The 21,267-nt window shown below is 46.2% G+C and overlaps 1 protein-coding gene across 1 annotated transcript in view; it reads left to right on the top strand.

Annotated features, from left to right (window-relative positions):
- Nucleotides 1-21,267, top strand: part of c5 (complement component 5) — a 94,410-nt gene that overhangs the window by 23,180 nt on the left and 49,963 nt on the right. The window contains exons 17-23 of the mRNA XM_034165217.1: nucleotides 16,776-16,935; nucleotides 17,048-17,152; nucleotides 17,352-17,523; nucleotides 17,879-18,003; nucleotides 18,414-18,494; nucleotides 18,589-18,741; nucleotides 18,838-18,900. Of these exons, the coding sequence (XP_034021108.1) occupies nucleotides 16,776-16,935; nucleotides 17,048-17,152; nucleotides 17,352-17,523; nucleotides 17,879-18,003; nucleotides 18,414-18,494; nucleotides 18,589-18,741; nucleotides 18,838-18,900 (859 nt within the window). The remainder of the gene's footprint in view (nucleotides 1-16,775; nucleotides 16,936-17,047; nucleotides 17,153-17,351; nucleotides 17,524-17,878; nucleotides 18,004-18,413; nucleotides 18,495-18,588; nucleotides 18,742-18,837; nucleotides 18,901-21,267) is intronic.

The raw sequence follows: 21,267 nt of genomic DNA on the forward strand, positions 1-21,267 counted from the left end.
CCCAGAAGCTTACATAAGCCCTCCAGAACCGTACGGAGGCTGTGTGGAGACGTGCGCGGATTTTTTTTGATGCAATGTTCGCTCGTCTTCGCACAGCGTCCCGTGATGTACGCGACTGACGCTAGCAAAGTAGCTTATGTCATAAACCTGCTTCGCGGGGAGGCACGCGCGTGGGCTACAGCGCTCTGGGAGCAGAACTCACGGCTCCTTCATTCATACGATGGGTTTGTACGGGAGCTCAGAACGGTGTTCGATCATCCCAACAGAGGCGAGTCCGCTTCAACCGCACTACTGTCCATACGACAGGGGCGTCGGAGCGCAGCTGCCTATGCAGTCGCACTTCCGCATCGCGGCGGCGAGATCCGGCTGGAATAGCACTGCCCTCCGCGCTGCCTTGTAAACGGACTGTCTCTGGTCCTAAAAGAGCACCTGGTGGCTAAGGACGAACCGCGGGATTTAGATGGGCTCATCGATCTAGTATACGACTCGACAACCGGTTAGAAGAACGCCGTCGGGAACGAGGCGGAAGGGCGTGGCCAGGCACGCGTCGTCCCTCTCCCTTCCGGGTCCGATCGAGCTCCGCCCTCCCCACGCTCCTCTGTTCCTGCGCTCCGTGGGGTCACAGCTCCCCCTACTGACGAAGCTAGGGACACGAGTAGGGCAACATTTAGGGCACCAGATGCACAAAGGAGATGGACCCACGGAGCGTGTCTTGTTTGTGGTTCAATAGAGCACCATGTGAGAGACTGCCCCGAGCGGGTCAAACGCCAAACGCCCGCCCTTAGAGACTGGGCCAGGGGTGGGCCAAAACATTCACGTGGGACATACCCACATTGCTACACGACTCCCAGTCACGATCCTGTTTGAGGATTCAACCCTGAAGGCCCCAGCACTGGTGGACACGGGCTCTGAGGGGAATCTGCTAGACAGTAGATGGGCCAGGGAGATAGGGCTCCCTCTGGTGGCTCTTACCTCGCCTGTGCAGGTTCGAGCACTAGATGGCTCCCTACTCCCACCAATCACACACAAGACACCTCCAGTAACTCTGGTGGTGTCAGGCAACCACCGGGAGGTGATCGAGTTCTTCGTGACTCAGGCCACCTCCCGTGTGGTTTTAGGATTTCCATGGATGCTTAAGCACAATCCCCGGATTGATTGGCCGTCCGGGGTGGTGGTTCAGTGGAGCGAAACCTGCCATCGGGAGTGTCTCGGTTCCTCGGTTCCGCCCGGCTCCCAAGCTAAGGAGGAGGTCCGAGTCCCGCCCAATCTGAAGGCGGTGCCAGCGGAGTACCATGACCTTGCGGACGTGTTCAGCAAGGATCTGGCTCTCACGCTTCCTCCCCACCGCCCGTACGATTGTGCCATTGATTTGGTTCCAGGCAGTGAGTTCCCGTCCAGTAGGCTGTACAACCTCTCACGGCCGGAACGCGAATCAATGGAGACCTACATCCGGGACTCATTAGCCGCCGGGTTGATCCGGAATTCCACCTCACCGATGGGCGCTGGTTTCTTTTTTGTGGGTAAAAAAGATGGCGGACTTCGTCCATGCATTGATTACAGGGGGTTGAATGAGATCACGGTTCGCAACCGATACCCGTTGCCCTTGTTGGATTCAGTGTTCACCCCTTGCATGGAGCCAGAATCTTCACCAAGCTGGATCTTAGGAACGCGTACCATTTGGTTCGGATTCGGAAGGGAGACGAATGGAAGACGGCATTTAACACCCCCTTAGGTCATTTTGAGTACCTGGTCATGCCGTTCGGTCTCACTAATGCTCCCGCGACCTTCCAAGCGTTGGTAAACGATGTCTTGCGGGACTTCCTGCACCGGTTCGTCTTCGTATATCTAGACGATATACTCATCTTTCTCCGGATCCTGAGACCCATGTCAAGCATGTACGTCAGGTCCTACAGCGGTTGTTGGAGAACCGTCTGTTTGTGAAGGGCGAGAAGTGTGAGTTCCACCGCACTTCTTTGTCCTTCCTGGGGTTTATCATCTCCTCTAACTCCGTCGCCCGGACCCGGCCAAGGTTGCGGCGGTGAGAGACTGGCCCCAACCCACAAGCCGTAGGAAGCTGCAACAGTTCCTCGGCTTTGCTAATTTCTACAGGAGGTTCATCAAGGGCTACAGTCAGGTAGTTAGCCCCCTGACAGCCCTGACCTCTCCAAAAGTTCCCTTCACCTGGTCGGACCGGTGCGAGGCCGCGTTCAAGGAGTTGAAACGGCGCTTCTCGTCTGCACCAGTTCTGGTGCAGCCCGATCCTAGCCGCCAGTTAGTGGTTGAAGTGGATGCCTCGGACTCAGGGATAGGAGCGGTGCTCTCCCAGAGCGGGAAGACCGATAAGGTCCTTCACCCGTGTGCCTATTTTTCCCGCAGGTTGACCCCCGCTGAACGGAACTATGACGTCGGCAATCGGGAACTCCTTGCTGTGAAAGAGGCCCTCGAAGAGTGGAGACATCTGTTGGAGGGAACAGCCGTGCCATTCACGGTTTTCACTGACCATCGGAACCTGGAGTACATCAGGACCGCTAAGCGTCTGAACCCCAGGCAAGCCCGCTGGTCACTGTTCTTTGGCCGTTTTGACTTCCGGATTACCTACCGCCCCGGGACCAAGAACCAGAGATCGGATGCATTGTCCCGGGTGCACGAAGATGAGGTCAAAACGGAACCGTCGGATCCCCCGGATCCCATCATCCCGGAGTCCGCTATCGTGGCCGCCCTCACCTGGGACGTGGAGAAGACCGTCCGGGAGGCCCTGACCCGTGTCCCGGACCCCGGAAACGGACCAAAGAACAAACTATACGTCCCACCAGAGGCCAGGGCCGCAGTCCTAGACTTCTGTCACGGTTCTAAGCTCTCCTGTCACCCGGGGGTGCGAAGGACCGTGACAGTCGTCCGGCAACGCTTCTGGTGGGCATCCCTGGAGGCCGATGTCCGGGATTACGTCCAGGCCTGTACCACCTGCGCCAGGGGCAAGGCCAACCACCAGAAGACCTCAGGGCAGCTACAGCCACTGCCCGTGCCTCATCGCCCCTGGTCCCACATCGGCCTGGACTTCGTCACGGGTCTCCCGCCGTCCCAGGGAAACACCGTCGTCTTCACGATAGTGGACCGTTTCTCCAAGGCGGCCCACTTCGTGGCCCTCCCGAAGCTTCCAACGGCCCAGGAGACAGCGGACCTCCTGGTCCACCACGTCGTCCGTCTGCATGGTATACCATCAGACATCGTCTCCGATCGCGGTCCCCAGTTCACCTCACACGTCTGGAGGAGCTTCTGCCGGGAACTGGGGGCCACGGTCAGCCTCTCGTCTGGGTATCATCCCCAGACCAACGGGCAAGCAGAGCGGGCGAACCAGGACTTGGAGCAGACACTACGCTGTGTGACAGCCGCGCACCCGACGGCCTGGAGTACCCACCTGGCCTGGATCGAGTACGCTCACAACAGCCAAGTGTCATCAGCCACCGGCCTCTCCCCGTTTGAGGTGTGCTTGGGGTATCAGCCCCCCTTGTTTCCGGTGGTCGAGGGAGAGGTCGGTGTGCCCTCGGTCCAGGCCCACCTACGGAGGTGCCGTCGGGTGTGGCGTGCCGCCCGCTCTGCCTTGTTGAAGGCCCGGACGAGAGCGAAGACACATGCAGACCGGCGGCGGGCCCCGGCTCCCACGTATCGTCCTGGGCAGGAGGTATGGTTGTCCACCAAGGACATTCCCCTTCAAGTGGACTCCCCCAAGCTCCAAGACCGATACATCGGCCCCTTCAAGGTCCTCAAAATCATCAATCCCGCCGCAGTGAGGCTTCAGTTGCCGGCCTCGCTGCGGATTCACCCGGTATTCCACGTCTCCCGGATAAAGCCCCATCACACCTCACCCCTCTGCACCCCGGGTCCGGCACCACCTCCTGCCCGGATCATCGACGGGGAACCGGCTTGGACCGTGCGTCGGCTCCTCGATGTCCGTCGAATGGGTCGGGGTCTTCAGTACCTGGTGGACTGGGAGGGGTACGGCCCCGAAGAACGCTCCTGGGTGAAGAGGAGCTTCATCCTGGACCCGGCCCTCCTGGCCGACTTCTACCGTCGCCATCCGGACAAGCCCGGTCGTGCGCCAGGAGGCGCCCGTTGAGGGGGGGGTCCTGTTGTGTGGGCCGCTGAAGAGGAGGTACTGCTGGCCCACCACCACCAGAGGGCGCCCTGCCTGGAGTGCGGGCTCCAGGCACCAGAGGGCGCTGCCGCCGACGAGGGCTGCCAGGGTGACAGCTGTCACCCATTACTGGACACAGCTGACTGCACTCAGGACGGAGGTATATCAGCAGGACAGCGTCTCCACCTCAGTGCCGAGATATCGCCTTGAGATTAAGGTAACCTTCTCTGCAAGCTCATATTGAAGACTCTGATAAACCTTGGTAAACCTTTTCAGGACAGCTGACTACAGAAAGCTACTTGCTTGGATAAGTACTCACCTTTCCTGCTTCATTGTAACAAGAGGTGGAGGCGGCTTCTCCCCTCTCCGTCTACTGGGTGCTGTCGCATCCATACCTGTGTGTTTGTGCTCTTTCCCGCCAGCAGTACCGGATCCGACGAGCGGAGGCAGTGGCCACCTGGGAATTCGGGACTTGGCGGTTCCAGTACTTCTGGGGTTCGGTGGCAGAGGAAATCTGGGTGGTTCCGGTTCGACTACCTTCGAGCCTGCCCACACGACACCAGCAGATTTCGGCTTCAAACTCCAAATTATTAATTGTTGTATTGGTTGTGCTCTTTTCACAACAGTAAAACTTGTTATTCACCTTTCTCCATTGTCCGTTCATTGCGCCCCCTGTTGTGGGTCCGTGTACCTACACTTTCACAACATGATTCACTTAGTTGGCCAGGGAATATTGTTGAATAAGCCTCTCTCACTCTCACTCGTAAAGTGCTAATTACGCATTTGAATGAAGGGGGGGGTTAACAGGGCCTCAAACTGTGAAAAGAGGTTGTTTACATACTGAAAAACGTTCCAAGAGAGAGTCAAACTCCATTTAAGTAAAAAGTTTGTGTTGTGCTTTGTGTAATAGCAGATAGAAATTGCTTTGAGATGTGGCCAGGGGCATAGCACCAAATCCTGGACCCTAGGTACTAGCCATACTGAAGGACACCCCCCCCCCCCCCCCCCACACACACACACACACTGTTCTTTTTTTATTAATGCAAACACCAAATTTCTAATGTGTAGTCAAACCAGGTCTAAATCATGTATACCTTAGATCACACCTGGGAGTCAGAACCCTTTTTAAAGTTGGGGGAGCAATATTTCAAGCTCACCTCTCTTTTCACAGAATTTGGTTAGCAGCTGCTTTCCCTCATTTAGTTTTCTTTCCCTGTCCTTTTTTCTCTTCTTTTTTGAAATCCAGACTTTGACTTTTTAGGAAAGACATTTTATTTCAGCCTAAACAATGGGGCTGCAACTAACGATTATTTTACTAATCAGTTCATCAGTCGATTATTTTTCGATTAATCGTTTTTTGTTTTTGTTTTTTACTTCCATGTGAGTTTTGCCATTATTTCTTTAAGTGAGTTATTATTAAAAGGCCTTTGTCACACAACATCAACGTTTGACCTTGTAACAAAGTTATGATGTTATATTCTCGTCAAAAACATACCTGGAGCAGTGTTTTGTTTTATTTTGCACATACATACGAGGTCTGTCAATAAAGTAACGGTCCTTTTAATTTTTTTCAAAAACTATATGGATTTCATTCATATGTTTTTACGTCAGACATGCTTGAACCCTCGTGCGATGCGTGAGTTTTTCCACGCCTGTCGGTGACGTCATTCGCCTGTGAGCACTCCTTGTGGGAGGAGTTGTCCAGCCCCTCGTCGGAATTCCTTTGTCTGAGAAGTTGCTGAGAGACTGGCGCATTGTTTGATCAAAATTTTTTCTAAACCTGTGAGACACATCGAAGTGGACACGGTTCGAAAAATTAAGCTGGTTTTCGGTGAAAATTTTAACGGCTGATGAGAGATTTTGAGGTGATTCTGTCGCTTTAAGGACTTCCCACGGTGTGAGACGTCGCTCAGCGCTCTCAGGCGCCGTCGTCAGCCTGTTTCAAGCTGAAAACCTTCACATTTCAGGCTCTATTGATCCAGGACGTCGTGAGAGAACAGAGAAGTTTCAGAAGAAGTCGGTTTCAGCATTTTATCCGGATATTCCACTGTTAAAGGAGATTTTTTAATGAAAGACGTGCGGACGGATTGCAGCGTCGGCTCACAGCTGCCGTGACGCTCCGCCACAGGAAAAACACCTCTGTTGGAAGCCTTAAGGACAAGTTGGAACATGTCCAGCTGTTAAACAATTTCTCATATACTCACTCCACTGAAAGCCATCAAAAGCCGCCTGGATTTTACAAATGGTTATCAACACGGAGGTGTTTTTCCTGTGCCGCCGCACCGCGCCGGCTGCGTCCCGACGCGCGGATCCGTCCGCATGTCTTTCATTAAAAAAATCTCCTTTAACAGTGGAATATCCGGATAAAATGCTGAAACCGACTTCTTCTGGAACTTCTCTGTTCTCTCACGACGTCCTGGATCAATAGAGCCTGAAATGTGGAGGTTTTCAGCTTGAAACAGGCTGATGACGCCGCCTGAGAGCGCTGAGCGACGTCTCACACCGTGGGAAGTCCTTAAAGCGACAGAATCACCTCAAAATCTCTCATCAGCCGTTAAAATTTTCACCGAAAACCATCTTAATTTTTCGAACCGTGTCCACTTCGATGTGTCTCACAGGTTTAGAAAAAATTTTGATCAAACAACGCGCCAGTCTCTCAGCAACTTCTCAGACAAAGGAATTCCGACGAGGGGCTGGACGACTCCTCCCACAAGGAGTGCTCACAGGCGAATGACGTCACCGACAGGCGTGGAAAAACTCACGCATGCGCACGAGGGTTCAAGCATGTCTGACGTAAAAACATATGAATGAAATCCATATAGTTTTTGAAAAAAATAAAAAGGACCGTTACTTTATTGACAGCCCTCGTATATACATCACCGACACACCACAAAGAGATTTCCACCACTGACAACATATTACAGCAAGAGTCCACAAAAGTATTTTAAAGGCCTGATGAAAGTGTAATATGTTATATTTAGTAAGATACACAGCTGCTGACAGCTGCAACAACTTAATGCTAACTTCACATTGAAAACGCCACAAACATGCTAACGCATTAGCATCGGTCTCGTTTTTAAGTTATAAAATACATCTATCAACTGTTTCAGAAAACCATAACAGGTCAGATTAACATAAAAAGGTAAATATTACTCACAGACATATGCTCTTTGGGGTTTTAGTGGGGAAAAATTAACATTAAGCGAAATAAAACACTGAATCAACAAAGCACCAGATGGAAGCACTGCTTCGATCTGCGAAGCACTGCTTCAATTGGTTCAAGGTTCAAAGCAAAGCCACACTGCAAAAACAGTTGATTTATATGGAAGAAACGAAACATTTGCGGTAAAATAAAGTTATTTAACAACTAACTAACTAACAACGATGACTAAATTAGTTAACATCTATTTTAATAATCGATTAAATTGATTAGTTGTTTCAGCACTACTAAACACCTCCTCTTTCTGTGAGATCCCGTTTGGGATGTGTGTGTGGGGGGCAGAGTGCCGCCTGTGCGCCTGGACTAAACCATTGTACAACTGTGCAGGGGTGGAAGGGCCCTCAGAGATCTTTCAATATTATTGTTAGAGCAGAATTATGTTTTGCAACATTTATACATTCATTCTAATTATATTCTTTTACAACATGAATTGTGTGGACATTAATAACATGCAACACAAAAATGTATTTAATGCCAGTTTTTTGTGGGCTCCCCCCATGCTCTGGGCCCTGGGTACATAGTATACAAATATTGACTGGTGATTTCGGGCAACAGTCATTTTGTCACCTGAGGGAGGTGGAAAGACAAAAAGACTAAATGTGATGTCAAAATGACTGTTGCCCGAAATCACCAGTCAACATTTGTTTTATTCTACCCTGTTGATGCTCTAGTAGACTAAAAATTTACAAACTGGGCTTTTATAGGGCACCTTTATAATAAAAATGATTGGTTCAATAAAAAAACATAGTTTTGTAGTTTTATTTCATTAGGCCAGAATACATTTATACCATAAACTAGAACACATTTATACCATAAACTTAACAAATATACTCTTATTTTAACTGTGAACATTGATTAAAGTCTATTTCTTATTTTAGAACTGCTATGGAGCTAGAACATTTAGCTCCATACTTGGATTAAAGTCTTGAAAACACATTAGTCCTTAACAACAATATTGACCATACAATCTTTAATGTTGATGATCTTGGAGGAGAGCACCTGTCCCACCTGTGTCACTGGCGACATAGGTTTATAGCTGGACGGCACAGCTTGTACTGGGTCTTGTAGTCCAGGTGAGTGCGTAACAGTGCTGGACGATGCTAGTGTGCTGAGAGCATCACTCATCTGTTTTCTTTTTTCACTTTCAACTTGGCGATAATGCTTCAGGCTTGATTCCTGTTTGTGACCAGTGACACCGATTATATGTCTTGATTCAAGTCCTTGCCGATCCAGTGTTGTTATAGTGGTAGCCCGGAGACAGTGATTGGTGTAGGTCATGTGCAAACCGGCCTCTTTTGACAGCAATTTCATTTTTTCACCAAGAGTGTTTTTCCCCAACGGTGCATTCTCATTCCAGACAGCAGCAGTTGCCTTATTAGATGCCCTCTTTGGGCGCTGCCAAAGAGGGCATCACTTGCTTGCCTCTACTGGTGGTTGGCTCTCACTGCGGTATTGTATCACTTCCTGTTCCGAAGCACAGCTGTGTTTTTCTGTATCTGTTAGCTGTTTAATCTGCGCAGTTAGATTGATCTAGTTATCTAGATTACGATTTGTTTCCCAGTGTAATCTTTACGTGCCTTAACTAAAGCACTCCTTCTGCTGAATCACCTCTAAATTATTTACACATTATTCACTTTGCATGTTTTTAGGAATCCGCTAGCTTAGTGTAGCTACTAGCTCTTAGCCGGTTTAGCATGGCGGCTTCTCCTGTCTCTCCCGCACTTTTCTGCTCTGGGTGTGAAATGTTTAGTTATTCCTCGGCCTCCTTTAGCAGTAATGGTACTTATAATAAGTGTAGCTTATTCGTAGCTTTGGAGGCCAGGCTGGGCGAATTGGAGACTCGGCTCCGCACCGTGGAAAATTCTACAGCTAGCCAGGCCCCTGTAGTCGGTGCGGACCAAGGTAGCTTAGCCGCCGTTAGTTACCCCCTGGCAGATCCCGAGCAGCCGGGAAAGCAGGCTGACTGGGTGACTGTGAGGAGGAAGCGTAGCCCTAAACAGAAGCCCCGTGTACACCGCCAGCCCGTTCACATCTCTAACCGTTTTTCCCCACTCGACGACACACCCGCCGAGGATCAAACTCTGGTTATTGGCGACTCTGTTTTGCGAAATGTCAAGTTAGCGACACCAGCAACCATAGTCAATTGTCTTCCGGGGGCCAGAGCAGGCGACATTGAAGGAAATTTGAAACTGCTGGCTAAGGCTAAGCGTAAATTTGGTAAGATTGTAATTCACGTCGGCAGTAATGACACCCGGTTACGCCAATCGGAGGTCACTAAAATTAACATTAAATCGGTGTGTAACTTTGCAAAAACAATGTCGGACTCTGTAGTTTTCTCTGGGCCCCTCCCCAATCAGACCGGGAGTGACATGTTTAGCCGCATGTTCTCCTTGAATTGCTGGCTGTCTGAGTGGTGTCCAAAAAATGAGGTGGGCTTCATAGATAATTGGCAAAGCTTCTGGGGAAGACCTGGTCTTGTTAGGAGAGACGGCATCCATCCCACTTTGGATGGAGCAGCTCTCATTTCTAGAAATCTGGCCAATTTTCTTAAATCCTCCAAACCGTGACTATCCAGGGTTGGGACCAGGAAGCAGAGTTGTAGTCTTACACACCTCTCTGCAGCTTCTCTCCCCCTGCCATCCCCTCATTACCCCATCCCCGTAGAGACGGTGCCTGCTCCCAGACTACCAATAACCAGCAAAAATCTATTTAAGCATAAAAATTCAAAAAGAAAAAATAATATAGCACCTTCAACTGCACCACAGACTAAAACAGTTAAATGTGGTCTATTAAACATTAGGTCTCTCTCTTCTAAGTCCCTGTTGGTAAATGATATAATAATTGATCAACATATTGATTTATTCTGCCTTACAGAAACCTGGTTACAGCAGGATGAATATGTTAGTTTAAATGAGTCAACACCCCCGAGTCACACTAACTGTCAGAATGCTCGTAGCACGGGCCGAGGCGGAGGATTAGCAGCAATCTTCCATTCCAGCTTATTAATTAATCAAAAACCCAGACAGAGCTTTAATTCATTTGAAAGCTTGACTCTTAGTCTTGTCCATCCAAATTGGAAGTCCCAAAAACCAGTTTTATTTGTTATTATCTATCGTCCACCTGGTCGTTACTGTGAGTTTCTCTGTGAATTTTCAGACCTTTTGTCTGACTTAGTGCTTAGCTCAGATAAGATAATTATAGTGGGCGATTTTAACATCCACACAGATGCTGAGAATGACAGCCTCAACACTGCATTTAATCTATTATTAGACTCTATTGGCTTTGCGCAAAAAGTAAATGAGTCCACCCACCACTTTAATCATATCTTAGATCTTGTTCTGACTTATGGTATGGAAATAGAAGACTTAACAGTATTCCCTGAAAACTCCCTTCTGTCTGATCATTTCTTAATAACATTTACATTTACTCTGATGGACTACCCAGCAGTGGGGAATAAGTTTCATTACACTAGAAGTCTTTCAGAAAGCGCTGTAACTAGGTTTAAGGATATGATTCCTTCTTTATGTTCTCTAATGCCATATACCAACACAGTGCAGAGTAACTACCTAAACTCTGTAAGTGAGATAGAGTATCTCGTCAGTAGTTTTACATCCTCATTGAAGACAACTTTGGATGCTGTAGCTCCTCTAAAAAAGAGAGCTTTAAATCAGAAGTGCCTGACTCCGTGGTATAACTCACAAACTCGTAGCTTAAAGCAGATAATCCGTAAGTTGGAGAGGAAATGGCGTCTCACTAATTTAGAAGATCTTCACTTAGCCTGGAAAAAGAGTCTGTTGCTCTATAAAAAAGCCCTCCGTAAAGCTAGGACATCTTTCTACTCATCACTAATTGAAGAAAATAAGAACAACCCCAGGTTTCTTTTCAGCACTGTAGCCAGGCTGTCAAAGAGTCAGAGCTCTATTGAGCTGAGTATTCCATTAACTTTAACTAGTAATGACTTCATGACTTTCTTTGCTAACAAAATTTTAACTATTAGAGAAAAAATTACTCATAACCATCCCAAAGACGTATCGTTATCTTTGGCTGCTTTCAGTGATGCCGGTATTTGGTTAGACTCTTTCTCTCCGATTGTTCTGTCTGAGTTATTTTCATTAGTTACTTCATCCAAACCATCAACATGTTTATTAGACCCCATTCCTACCAGGCTGCTCAAGGAAGCCCTACCATTATTTAATGCTTCGATCTTAAATATGATCAATCTATCTTTGTTAGTTGGCTATGTACCACAGGCTTTTAAGGTGGCAGTAATTAAACCATTACTTAAAAAGCCATCACTTGACCCAGCTATCTTAGCTAATTATAGGCCAATCTCCAACCTTCCTTTTCTCTCAAAAATTCTTGAAAGGGTAGTTGTAAAACAGCTAACTGATCATCTGCAGAGGAATGGTCTATTTGAAGAGTTTCAGTCAGGTTTTAGAATTCATCATAGTACAGAAACAGCATTAGTGAAGGTTACAAATGATCTTCTTATGGCCTCGGACAGTGGACTCATCTCTGTGCTTGTTCTGTTAGACCTCAGTGCTGCTTTTGATACTGTTGACCATAAAATTTTATTACAGAGATTAGAGCATGCCATAGGTATTAAAGGCACTGCGCTGCGGTGGTTTGAATCATATTTGTCTAATAGATTACAATTTGTTCATGTAAATGGGGAATCTTCTTCACAGACTAAAGTTAATTATGGAGTTCCACAAGGTTCTGTGCTAGGACCAATTTTATTCACTTTATACATGCTTCCCTTAGGCAGTATTATTAGACGGTATTGCTTAAATTTTCATTGTTACGCAGATGATACCCAGCTTTATCTATCCATGAAGCCAGAGGACACGCACCAATTAGCTAAACTGCAGGATTGTCTTAAAGACATAAAGACATGGATGACCTCTAATTTCCTGCTTTTAAACTCAGATAAAACTGAAGTTATTGTACTTGGCCCCACAAATCTTAGAAACATGGTGTCTAACCAGATCCTTACTCTGGATGGCATTACCCTGACCTCTAGTAATACTGTGAGAAATCTTGGAGTCATTTTTGATCAGGATATGTCATTCAAAGCGCATATTAAACAAATATGTAGGACTGCTTTTTTGCATTTACGCAATATCTCTAAAATCAGAAAGGTCTTGTCTCAGAGTGATGCTGAAAAACTAATTCATGCATTTATTTCCTCTAGGCTGGACTATTGTAATTCATTATTATCAGGTTGTCCTAAAAGTTCCCTAAAAAGCCTTCAGTTAATTCAAAATGCTGCAGCTAGAGTACTGACGGGGACTAGAAGGAGAGAGCATATCTCACCCATATTGGCCTCTCTTCATTGGCTTCCTGTTAATTCTAGAATAGAATTTAAAATTCTTCTTCTTATAAGGTTTTGAATAATCAGGTCCCATCTTAATTTAGGGACCTCATAGTACCATATCACCCCAATAGAGCGCTTCGCTCTCAGACTGCAGGCTTACTTGTAGTTCCTAGGGTTTGTAAGAGTAGAATGGGAGGCAGAGCCTTCAGCTTTCAGGCTCCTCTCCTGTGGAACCAGCTCCCAATTCAGATCAGGGAGACAGACACCCTCTCTACTTTTAAGATTAGGCTTAAAACTTTCCTTTTTGCTAAAGCTTATAGTTAGGGCTGGATCAGGTGACCCTGAACCATCCCTTAGTTATGCTGCTATAGACGTAGACTGCTGGGGGGTTCCCATGATGCACTGTTTCTTTCTCTTTTTGCTCTGTATGTACCACTCTGCATTTAATCATTAGTGATTGATCTCTGCTCCCCTCCACAGCATGTCTTTTTCCTGGTTCTCTCCCTCAGCCCCAACCAGTCCCAGCAGAAGACTGCCCCTCCCTGAGCCTGGTTCTGCTGGAGGTTTCTTCCTGTTAAAAGGGAGTTTTTCCTTCCCACTGTAGCCAAGTGCTTGCTCACAGGGGGTCGTTTTGACCGTTGGGGTTTTTCATAATTATTGTATGGCCTTGCCTTACAATATAAAGCGCCTTGGGGCAACTGTTTGTTGTGAGTTGGCGCTATATAAAAAAATTGATTGATTGATTGATTGATTGATTGAGCTGACTGGACACAGGGGCGTGCTGGTCGCATACATCCTCCCACCAGTACTTTCTCCATCATCTTGCAGAGATCCAGTGTGGTTTTTAGTCTTTTTGTCTTTCATCTGAACATACTTTTCTCCATTTTCATCTGCTGTAATCGTGAAGTCATCCTTCTGCATTTCTCATAAAATTTTCTCTTCCTCTGTTACCAAAGAAGATCATGATGTCAGTAAACACTCAGTTTTGCAGAGTTGCAGGTGTATCGGGTGACAGACATGCTGATGTATACAGTTTATGCATCTCATCTTTTGGAATTGCTGCTTTGTGTTTCACGACTGCTTTACCCTCATTTTTCAGTTTTACAACAACAGCTTTAAAAATGTCATTGGCTTCTTTAAAATGACTGTCATGCATAATGTCCACATCATAGGCGACTTGCATATGTTTTTGCAGACCGTAACGCAACGACACGAGAGATTTCTTCGAATACAGTTGTCCATTCAGCTGAAAACACAGAAAATTTACTATTTAATGTATGTACTTTAATTTTCATAGTTGTTTATGCCTATAGAATAACTGTCACCTGTGTTCACCACATATTAATAATCCTACCTGGCGAACTTCTGCATAGAATCGTTTCAATGTTTCAGCAAGGAGACTGGTGAGGTCATCAGCAGCTGCTAAATTAATATTTCTGGCACTGCAGTAGTCATCGAAGGCCATCTTTGCTCCTTTCACAATTTTCTTAGTGTTTTTGGAATCCTTTTCTTCAGCAGATTGTTTAAATCGTCGTCTGTCATCAGTTGAAACCTTGGATTACCTGAATGATCCATATCGATGTGTGTTTACAAACAACTCACTCGCAGAAAGAAGCAGCGTCAAACTGGTTGCAACCGGTCGTGCTTGTTCTACTTTGACATGCGCTAGGATAATGCTGCATCCTGATTGGTTGATATGCAGGGCTACAGTACGGGAAATTTAAGAACTGTTGCCCTCCTGACAGGGCAACAGTCACTCTGTATCATGTCATGTGATATCTTCTCAGCCAATGAGAAGACATTATCACAAGTAGGGGTAGAATAATACCGATTACCCCCCCCCCCCCACCCCCACCCCCAGTCCGACGCCCCTGGATGTGGCATAAAGACAAACAAAACACATAGACCATTTTGTATATATTGTTCAAAATGTGCATTTGAGTTTATTTTACAATGTTTATTTTTGTACATTCTTTGTACAAGACCCCCTACCTTTATAAAGTGTCAAAATAGTTGTTTATTATAGGTTGCTGTGTGTTTTGAGTAAATATGTGTGAAAATATGTTTTCACTTTATTTTTTCTTTTCTTATTTATGATTGTAAACCTTTATTACACTTATAAAACACTACTATGGGATATGTATTCTGAAAATACAGGTTGTCCTGAAAAAAAAAGAGATATACCACTTAATTGTGGGATGCAGGGTGAGCTTTTAACAGCAATAATAAAACATTTATGCCAGGTGAGTGAACTGTCCAAAAATGCCCTCGGACCCCAGAGGGTTAAACAGAGTTCTTGGAATAGTTCTTTATCATAGCACAGTCACAAACAGGAACAAGTGAGAATGGGATCCCACTGAGATGAAGGAGAACTTAACTGGCATTTAGTTGAGACGCGCTCCATGCTGGGATCCAAGGAGTTCCCAAAGTGATGTTGCGGTGCAGGTAGTTAGTGCCAGGGTCCAGGTCTGCTTGGGAGCCATACTGGAATCGTCTGGAACATCAGGAAAAGACAGTTCACGCTAATGCAGGAGTTAGAGGGGGAGGCCAGCGTTACCTGACCTTAAGCTGCAGAAAGCTTTAGCTCTTGAGTACACAGCTGGAAGACTCGGTCAAGGTCACAAGGTGGCAGTCAGGTTTGGTCCTCCTGGTATCTGTCTGGATCATAGATGAGGCTTCAGAAGCTGGCGAGGAAAAACAAGGAAAGCAAGGCAACAGACAGCAAAGGACATGCAACATGCAAGTATCTGGCCTGGTTCCATAAGAGCTTAAGAAGCTTCTGGAAGAATCTGGCAATTCATGAACAGAAAGTCAGAGTTTCAATAGTCCATCAGTAACTCATCTGATCCAGGTGTGAAATAGAGGATGACATTTTTTGGGAATTCCCATGGGTCACGTGATTCCTGCGGGATTCCCGCGGGATGGGAGTCAAAATTTTATCAATCCCGTGATTGGGATGGGACGGGAATAAAAATGAACGGGAGCGGGCAGGAGCGGGAATGCCAAAAACAGATGATGATTTTCATCTATTTAAAACAACCAAAACGCGGTCACACCGGGCGCGATCAGACGCTACAAATTCGCAGGGGTCGCGTGGCGATGGACGCGCCTCCTTCGCCCGGTGTGTCGCTCTGCTTTTGCTACGAAAATTCGCCCCGGTGCGTCATCAAATAGGAGGAGCTTCCATTCCGCTCGCTGGCTCCGGTTGTCAGTCAAGTTAACATGACGGACCTTGATCACACGGAGCGAGTTGTTGTGGAAAGCTCCCAATACAGAGAGTATCATTATTTGCTGCAGGAGGTGCGTCTGGATGACGGCTGCTTTCACCGGTCCTTCCGCCTCTGCGGGACCCAGTTTGAGGATCAACTGTCCCGTTCACACGTGCACATGTAAACAATTAAAAAAAAAAGAAACTCCGCTGCTTGCTGCTCCTCGCTCTTCCACCAAAAAACTCTGTCATAATTGTGTTTAGAAACCAGTCACCATTTGTTTTATTATACATCTGTGTAGTTAATTAATAAAATATTTTCCACAGACGATTCGCTCGCGCGCGCACGTAAAATAAAAAGAGAAAGAAACTCCGCTGCTCGCTCCAAAAACTCTGTCATAATTGTGAAATAAAGGACAAAAGAGACATAAGTCCTGCTCACAGGCTGCTACCAGAGACAGGACATGTTCACATCTTCAGTCAAACTCCAGACATCTCCACGTCACTACATATTCAGTCCCTGATTGATGATCACAGCGTGAGACATACGGGAGTGGGACTGATTTTGAGTGGGAGCGGGATGGGATTGGGAGTCATCTTTACAGGATTGGGACAGGATGGGATTTTTTTTCTGGGAGTGGGATGGGACGGGAGTGAAAATCCACTCCCGTGTCATGCTCTAGTGTGAAAGCAAAACTGAGGGCGCCATCTGGTGGAGAAACAAACACAACACACTGGTAAAACAAACAAAAACTGAGTCCAGGGGAAATCCTGACAGAGGTTTAGAGTTGACAAATACAACAGGTGGCCAAAATCAAGAACAACAGGCAAAAATCAGTGAACACAGATCCAAAAATACAGGCCGATGAACAGTCTAAACGTCTCCATGTGGTTTCAGGCTGACAGCGATGGTGGTGAAGACTCTGGCTGCAGCAGATCCGATCGTCACTGTGGATCATCAGTCGTTGTCGGAGACGGTGTCCTGGTTGATCCACAGTACTCAGGGGGCTGACGGCTCCTTCGGGGACAAATCATCCTACAGACCCTATAAAGTTGTGGTCAGAAACTGTTTATACCCCCCCTCCCCTTTGGCTCAAATGTAGAGCTTAATTTCAAAGAGTGAGTTCAAACAAGTCTTTTTGGTAATGTCTGTTTTCTGATTGGCTGCAGGGGGCCGGAGCGAATGCTATTGACCAATCAGTGTATGTGACATCCTGCGTACTGATAGCCTTAAAACGAGCCACGAGCATCAAAGACCTGATCCTCCAGCTCCAAGTCAGAACCCTTTTTCTCACGTCGTATTTTTTCTCTCCTGCTTACATGTTGGCCGTTTCCTTCTTGTTTTTTGTCTTACACTCTCTCTTCTCTTTAAATCTCCTCATTCTTCTCTCCCTCCACGTTTCCTCGCTTCCTCTCCTCCCTTGTGTTCTTCATCTCATTTTTGCCTCTTATCTCTGCTCTTCATCTCTTTTAGTTCCATGTTGACAGCATGAGGTCAGCAGCCAGCTATATTTCCCAGCATGCCCTGCAAGTGCATAGTGTGTATGCACGTGCAGTAGCGACTTACGCACTGACCCTACATGACCCCAGCAGCATGGTGGTGACTCAGCTCGTCAGCAGCCTGGAGAATTTGGCCCGACAGAAAGGTCAGGTGTCAATCAGTCAGTCAACTTAATCAATCATGTGCTCGATCAGTCGGTTTGTGTGCACATGGCTGATTAATTTATTAGCTGTGATTTCATGTGTGTAATTATCATTTTACATTAATTTCAGTTAAATTATTATTGATTGATGATTGATTGATTAATTGATTTGTTCGTGTTGTTGTTTTGTCTTGCGGCAGCCCCTGGGGACTCAGCGTCGCCGCAGACGATCTGTGTTGGGATTTGGCACAAACTTTCTGCCGGCTTCCTGACGCAGCCCCGGTCTTCTGAGACCCGGCGGGCGCACTCAGCTGGTCTCGGTTCTGATGGTAACGACCCGTGTGATCTGTGTGCGCAGGAAACCCAGTGGAGCTCAGGTACTGGCAGGAGCCCAGCGTGACAGCTGATTGGCTAAAACCTGACCAATCCAGCGGGCTGACGGTGGAGACGACGGCATACATGCTGCTGGCGATGCTGCTCAAGGTGAGTCTTCTCTTTGTTATTGTCTTTGTTTCCATGGTAACGCTTTAAAGTCATCAAGATCAAAATTTGTCATGGATTAAAAAATAAATAAATAATTCATCCTGTTTTTTATTTGTGTTGTTATTGGTCACTTTGGTAATTATAATATTAAAAAGTTTACAAACAACTCAAAATACAAACACTGCTGATGACATCATCAATCTGTAATAATAAACATACGTGTTTAATACTTAATCTGCTTGAAAGTGGGCGGGGCTTTTCTGCAACTGATGCTGACTTGGACCAGATCAGATCCCATCAAACCTGAGTTAGACCTCAGACTGAGCTGCTGGTCCTGTCTCTGGGACCACAGGCGCTGGTTCAGGGATCATATGACAAATATTGACATTTACCCACCTGTTGTGTTGAAGGGGAGGATCCACTACGCCAGCCCCATCCTGTCCTGGCTGACCCAGGACCAGCACCACGGGGAGGGCTTCTACTCTGTACAGGTACACACACCTGTCCTTAATGTGAGCGTTGCTGTGTGTCTGTCTGTGAGCGGGACTCAATCCAGTTTTACGTGGAGTCCTCCTCCTCTCTCAGGACGTGGCTCTGACTCTGGAGGCAGTGACTGCGTACAGCAGAACAGTCCGCCGGACCAACCTCGATCTGTACATCAGCATCCGCTATGACAGGAAGGGGGCTTTGAAACAGGTGCAACTCAGCCAGAGCCACCCTGTGGCCATGCCCATCCAGGTAAGTGTGAGACACAAGAGGGAGACAGGTCCAGGAGGGTGAGACAGGTCCAGAAAGGTCACAATACTGAATCAGGTTGTTTTTTTTCCCTCTTAGGTAACACAGGATGATGGTATCACAGTGTCGACGGGTTATGGGAACGGTGTGGCAAACGTGAAGGTGGGTGTGGTCACACGCAGTCCCTGTATCTTGTTGACATTTCTTTTTGTTGTTCTGTCCCAAAGTCTCCAGAATAGAGACAAAAAGAAACATCGTTTTTTTTTAAGGTTTTATAAGTTTTTTTCGATGCCAAGTGGCTGCAGGTACGAGACACATACCCCAGAACATGAATTCTACAGGTATGATGTGAGATGTGTACCCCGGAACATGAATTCTACAGGTATGATGTGAGATGTGTACCCCGGAACATGAATTCTACAGGTATGATGCCAGATGTGTACCCCGAAACATGTATTCTACAGGTATGATGCGAGATGTGTACCCCAGAACATGAATTCTACAGGTATGATGCGAGACATATGAGATGTGTATTGATTGATTTGATTGATTGAGTTTATTTTGTAAAATCAGTATAAACACAGAAAGGTGAATACGAGGTCTGTGATAAAAGTAACGGACCTTATTATTTTTTTCAAAAACCATATGGATTTGAATCACGTGTGATTACATCAGACATGCTTGAACCCTTGTGGGCATGCGAGAGATTTTTTCACGCCTGTCGGTTACGTCATTCGCCTGTGGGCAGTCTTTGAGTGAGGAGTGGCCCACCCTCTCGTCGTTTTTTCATTGTTTAGGAATGGCTCAGAGACTGCTGCTTTGTTTGGTCAAAATTTGTTCAAAAACTGTAAGGCACAACTGAGTGGACACCATTCGATAAATTCAGCTGGTTTTCGGTAAAAATTTTAATGGCTGATGAGAGATTTTGGTCTGGTAGTGTCGCCGTAAGGACGGCCCACGGCGCCTGACGGCGATCTGCGCTTCGAGGCGGCAGCGTCTCACCGTTTCAAGTTGAAGACTTCCACATTTCAGGCTCTGTTGACCCAGTAAGTCGTCAGAGAACAGAGAACTTTCAGAAGAAGTCGGCATGAGGAGTTTATTCGGACATATTCTCTCCCCCTGCCATCCCCTCATTACCCCATCCCCGTAGAGACGGTGCCTGCTCCCAGACCACCAATAACCAGCAAAAATCTATTTAAGCATAAAAATTCAAAAAGAAAAAATAATATAGCACCTTCTACTGCACCACAGACTAAAACAGTTAAATGTGGTCTATTAAACATTAGGTCTCTCTCTTCTAAGTCCCTGTTGGTAAATGATATAATAATTGATCAACATATTGATTTATTCTGCCTAACAGAAACCTGGTTACAGCAGGATGAATATGTTAGTTTAAATGAGTCAACACCCCCGAGTCACACTAACTGTCAGAATGCTCGTAGCACGGGCCGGGGCGGTGGATTAGCAGCAATCTTCCATTCCAGCTTATTAATTAATCAAAAACCCAGACAGAGCTTTAATTCATTTGAAAGCTTGTCTCTTAGTCTTGTCCATCCAAATTGGAAGTCCCAAAAACCAGTTTTATTTGTTATTATCTATCGTCCACCTGGTCGTTACTGTGAGTTTCTCTGTGAATTTTCAGACCTTTTGTCTGACTTAGTGCTTAGCTCAGATAAGATAATTATAGTGGGCGATTTTAACATCCACACAGATGCTGAGAATGACAGCCTCAACACTGCATTTAATCTATTATTAGACTCTATTGGCTTTGCTCAAAAAGTAAATGAGTCCACCCACCACTTTAATCATATCTTAGATCTTGTTCTGACTTATGGTATGGAAATAGAAGACTTAACAGTATTCCCTGAAAACTCCCTTCTGTCTGATCATTTTTTAATAACATTTACATTTACTCTGATGGACTACCCAGCAGTAGGGAATAAGTTTCATTACACTAGAAGTCTTTCAGAAAGCGCTGTAACTAGGTTTAAGGATATGATTCCTTCTTTATGTTCTCTAATGCCATATAACAACACAGTGCAGAGTAGCTACCTAAACTCTGTAAGGGAGATAGAGTATCTCGTCAATAGTTTTACATCCTCATTGAAGACAACTTTGGATGCTGTAGCTCCTCTGAAAAAGAGAGCTTTAAATCAGAAGTGTCTGACTCCATGGTATAACTCTCAAACTCGTAGCTTAAAGCAGATAACCCGTAAGTTGGAGAGGAAATGGCGTCTCACTAATTTAGAAGATCTTCACTTAGCCTGGAAAAAGAGTCTGTTGCTCTATAAAAAAGCCCTCCGTAAAGCTAGGACATCTTTCTACTCATCACTAATTGAAGAAAATAAGAACAACCCCAGGTTTCTTTTCAGCACTGTAGCCAGGCTGACAAAGAGTCAGAGCTCTATTGAGCTGAGTATTCCATTATCTTTAACTAGTAATGAGTTCATGACTTTCTTTGCTAACAAAATTTTAACTATTAGAGAAAAAATTACTCATAACCATCCCAAAGACGTATCGTTATCTTTG

Source organism: Thalassophryne amazonica, unplaced genomic scaffold (assembly GCF_902500255.1).
Source record: "Thalassophryne amazonica unplaced genomic scaffold, fThaAma1.1, whole genome shotgun sequence".
NCBI lineage: Eukaryota > Metazoa > Chordata > Actinopteri > Batrachoidiformes > Batrachoididae > Thalassophryne > Thalassophryne amazonica.